The sequence below is a fragment of the Dipodomys ordii genome, unplaced genomic scaffold (assembly GCF_000151885.1).
Source record: "Dipodomys ordii isolate 6190 unplaced genomic scaffold, Dord_2.0 Scaffold11, whole genome shotgun sequence".
NCBI lineage: Eukaryota > Metazoa > Chordata > Mammalia > Rodentia > Heteromyidae > Dipodomys > Dipodomys ordii.
This window is the reverse complement of record NW_012267227.1, coordinates 2,315,857-2,320,524: the sequence shown is the minus strand read 5'-3', so window position 1 is coordinate 2,320,524 and position 4,668 is coordinate 2,315,857. Positions and strand designations below refer to the sequence as shown.

The window sequence follows — 4,668 nt, the reverse complement described above, 5'->3', positions numbered from 1 at the left end:
AGTGGCGCTGTGGCTCAAGTGGTAGAGTGCTAGCCTTGAGCTGAAGAGCTGAGGGACAGCGCCCAGGCCCAGAGTTCAGGCCCCACAACTGGACCCCCCCCCAAAAAAAAAAAACAAATAAAACACAGCTAAGAGACTGGATCCTGGCCAAATGGTGTGCTCTTGGATTTGCAATTTCCCCGCTCTACTGAGCTCACAAAAACTAATTAGTCAAAGAGCTATTTTTTTTTTTTTGCTTCCCAGATCAGAATAGAATCATTTGGTCCCTTCTCAGCTGTACTCAATCAGCAGTTGGTAATTTGTAAGAAAGAGACAATTTGAGTTGCTCATTGTTTAAAAAAAAAAAAGAAGTCTGATTCCTTTTCTAGTGCCTGCTAGTTTGTTGATTTGAGAAAATTGTTAAAATGTTTTGCACTCACACACAAAAACTGACGGAATCCCAAAACAACTGCACTGGTTTTTTTTTTTTTTTTTTTATGAGAAACATGACTGTCTCTCTTGGGTGTCTTGAGTCAAAACAAGGCAACCGCCTGCGTCGTGATTGATAGTTCCCTGCTGCAGCCTTCCAGAAGGCATTAGAAAACACCCAACCTCTGCCAAGAATGATTGTCAACATACCACTGATGGCTTGAACACTTGCTTCCTAAATGTGACACGACTTTTTCCTTTGGCCCTGGCTAGAAAAAAAAAAAAAAGTCCATTTCAGAGGACTGTTTAGGAAGCAGTGGTTAGAAGAGCTCCTCTGGAACCTTCCAGTGAGAAGCCAGACATTCCCCTACACACACAACTTGACTAAAGTATGTCTGGGAACATCTTCAAAGGCAAACAGTCCGTTGATTGCATCTGGAAAATGGTCCTGTGGTCCCACAATTGGTCCTCAGGCTTGGCTGAGTGAGGCACCAGAGGTAGAAGAATGAGGATTTTAAGGCGTGTGGCCGAGGTGGGTGCCCATACCAAGTGCCCAAATGATCATCTCTTTGCACGATTCCAAAAGTGCTGGAAGGTATTGGAGTTGATGATGCTTACTAAAAGCAGCAGCAGCAGATATAGGGACATCATGACCATAAACCAATGGCTGGAAAACCAGGAGAATTGGCTCGATGCTCTGCTTAAAGGAGAAAATGAGTGATGTTGCAATAGGAGAAAAACATTTAAAAAAACCAAAAAAAAAAAAAAAGTGTATCCAGCAAGTACTGGCTCAAAGAAGATGAAATGATGAATTTCATCCTCTGCGTGAGCTGTAAGAAGTTTCGTGCTGCCTTACTAGAGAAATCTGGGATTGTTTGCTCTGGCATCAAAGACTCTTTCAACAGAACATTTTCTAAATGTACAAGGACAGCTAGGCAATGAGCTCACCCTGAGTTCCCCTTTTCTAAGTTCCTTTTTTTTTTTTTTCTTTTACCTTTCATAACCCATCTATTCTTAAGCAAGACTTTGGTATCTAAAAGAATGACGGCACTCAGGGGAGTCAGCCCAAATGGCAACAGGTTACTGAGTAAAAAGATCTTTTCACTTGGTGCATGAAAATGTGAGCTGGGGAAATCCTCTTTGGCCCATTGGGAGATGTTCTAAGACATCCAAGTCTGCACAAAAGACACACTTCCAGCTCATGCCTGTAGCCTGGCTCCTCAAGAGGTTGAGATCTAATGATCACATTCGAAGCCAGGTGCGGCAGGCAAGTCCACGATACTCTTATCTCTAATGAACTTTTAAAAAGAAAGAAGTGAGCTGGGCTTCCATGGCTCACACCTGTAATCCTAGCTACTCAGGAGGCTGAGAGCTGAGGATCTCAGGTCAAAGCCAGCCCAGGCAAGAAAGCTTGTGAGACTCGTATCTCCAATTAACCACCAGAAAACTGGGAATCGTGCTGTGGCTCAAGTAGTAGAGTGCTAGCCTTGAGCTGAAAAGCTGAGGATCAGTGCCTAGGTCCAGAGTTCACGACCCACAACTGACCAAAAAAAAAGGAAAAAAGAAAGTGGAGCTGTGGCTCAAGTGATAGAGCACTAGTCTTGACCAAAATGTTCAAGGATTGCATCCAGGCCCTGAGTTTAAGCCCCAAGACCAGCACCAAAAAGAAAAAAAAAAAACTCCATGGGGGGGAGGGGGGAGGCTGGGAAGGGAAGTGAAGGGTAAACAAAGGAGGAGGCTGCAATGCTTGGTAAGAAATGTATGCATTATCCGCCCATGTAATTGTAACCCCTCTGTACAGTATGTTCACAAATAAAATTAAATTAAATTTTAAAAAAAAAACAAAAAAACAAAAAAAAACTCCACAAAGAAGTGTGAAGTAAATGGAATTTTTACATCAAAAAAGTCACCTGATTTTGTTTTGTTTTCTGGCCAGTCATGGGGCCTAAACTCTGGGCCTGGGCGCTGTCCCTCAGCTCTTCAGCTCAAGCTAGCACTTTAGCACTTGAGCCACAGCGCCACATCTGGCTTTTTCTGGTGCCAAGGAATTGAACCCAGGGCCTCATGCATGCAAGGCAAGCACTCTACCACTGAGCCAACTTCCCAGCTCCACGTCACCTGATTTTTAAACCAATGGATGTCTCCTAGACTCAGGAACTCAGGAATCCTGTAGAGAGTCCCAAATTTGGGAGTGGGGAGTGGATTTTAGTGGTTTCTGAAATTCAGAAACATGGAAACCACTGGTTGAGTAAGAACAAGATTACTAAAAGTAACCCCTTTTCCTATCATCCTGCTTGCCTGCTGCTGACCTGCAGCTGGACCCCAACATTCTGACAAGATCACAAAGGGAAAGCCAGGTGCTGGTACCTCATACCTGTCATCCCAGTTACTCAGGAGGCTGAGATCTGGAGGATGAAGTTTTGAGGCCAGGCCAGACAGAAACGTCTGTGAGACTCCACTCTCACAAAATAACTAACAAAAAGCTGGGCTGGAGGTGAGGCTCAAGTGGTAAAATGCCAGCTGGGAGCAAGCAAGCTGAGACTTGAGGCACTAAGTTCAAACCTCAATACCAACAAGAAAGAGGAGAAGGAGAAGAAAAAGATCTCAGTGTTAACCTCCATCTTGAGTTCCCTGTAGGTCTTCCCACTGCCTCACTACTTAGCTAGGACCAGGCAATCACCACAGTTCTTCAGGGCTGGAAAACCTTGCCTACTATTTGGTCCAACATTCTCACTTTATTTGCTTGTTTTTATCTTTTATAGCACTGGATTAAACCCCAGAGTCCCACATAAGCAAGGCAGGCATTCTACCACCAAGCTACAACCCCCCCGCCCCCCCCCCAGCCTCAACACCCTCATTTCAAGAGTGAAAAGTTGAAAGTCCTGCAGGGTACCAGTTGTTCATGCCTCCTAGCTGAGATGTGAGGATCATGGTTCAAAGCCAGCCTGTTCAAAAGCTCAGGGACAGCACCAAGATTCTGAGTTCAAGCCCCATGACTGACCAAAAAGAAAAGAAAAGTCCTGGGCCAGGTGCTGGTGATTCACACCTATAATCCTAGCTACTCAGGAGACTGAGATCTGAGGATCACAGTTCAAATCTACGCCAGGTCAAATAAAATTAAAAAAAAAAAAAAAAAAAAAAAGGTTTGTGTGAGTCTTAGCTCCAATTAACCAGCAAAAAAATCAGAAGTGGAAGTGTGGCTCAATGGTAGAGTGCCAGCCTTAAGCAAAACAGCCAAGTGAGAGTGTCCAGGCCCTGAGTTCAAGCCCCAGTATCAGCACAGAAGAAGGAAGGAAGAAGAAGGAAGAAGAGGAAGAGGAGGCAGAAGAGGAGGAAAAGAAGCGGAGCAGCTCCTCAGGCCTATACAGGGAGGACCGGGCAGTGGCTGCAAAGCCTGCCTACACACAGTGTCAGCCAGGATCGGGAAACCACTCTGCTGTTTAGCATACCCTCACCAATGGGTTACCACGGACATCATGGGTCCAGGGGTCAGATGTCACCAACGGGACTTCATACAGTCCCTCCTAGGCCTTGTGTGTGGATAAATCTCGCAATACTTGTCCCCAAATCTCCTCTAGATATCTATTCTGATGTCGCCTAGGAGTCCAGCCTGCATCCCCCTGACTCCCTTTGTCCAGCAGTGAGCATGCCATGCTTTAGACACAGCGGAGGCCTGAGGCCGGGGGCTAAGTGGGGCAGATGATGACGAAATCAGAGTCTGAATTCAGCCCCTCCATCCTCTCCTGGCCTCCAGGCAGGAACCACGCCTCCTCCTTACCTCTTGGGCTGCTTCTGCGAGTACACCAGCAGGTACTTCACACGCAGCAGCTGGTTATTAGTGACCACGAAGTACTTAGGGGGGACGTCTCCCCCTTCGCTATGCCTCACTCTTGCTCTTCCACGATCTATTTCCTTGGAATCTAAAGGAGGGAAATACAACAACAGAAGAAGCACATGAGGACAGAAATGAACCAAGCGTCCTCATCCTGAGGTACAGCAGCCCTGACACGCTGAGCAATGGGCATGCGTGTGTGTGTTAAACAGCATCCAAACAGGAGAATCTAGCTGGAAGGCTGGAAGGCAGACAGACAGGAAGGCATACAAGAAAGAACAAAACCCAAATGTGTGGGGAAAGCAGAGGGAAGAAGCAAACTGACAGCTACAACAATAAAACAGGCTAGGGCTGGACATGGTAGTACATGCCTATAATTCCAGCTACACGAAGTGTTAAGTAGGGGCTGGGAAGGTGGCTCAGTGGTA

The 4,668-nt window shown here is 46.1% G+C and overlaps 1 protein-coding gene across 2 annotated transcripts in view; it reads right to left on the bottom strand.

Moving 5' to 3' along the window:
* Positions 1 to 457: 457 nt before the first annotated feature.
* Parp16 (poly (ADP-ribose) polymerase family, member 16) overlaps positions 458 to 4,668 on the bottom strand; it is a 20,143-nt gene continuing 15,932 nt past the window's right edge. The window contains exons 5-6 of one of the 2 annotated variants that reach the window (XM_013010051.1): positions 4,187 to 4,328; positions 458 to 1,108 (exon numbers count right to left, since the gene is read on the bottom strand). In XM_013010051.1, the coding sequence (XP_012865505.1) occupies positions 970 to 1,108; positions 4,187 to 4,328 (281 nt within the window). In that variant the 3' untranslated portion in view covers positions 458 to 969. The remainder of the gene's footprint in view (positions 1,109 to 4,186; positions 4,329 to 4,668) is intronic. The other variant, XM_013010052.1, reaches the window with a different exon arrangement.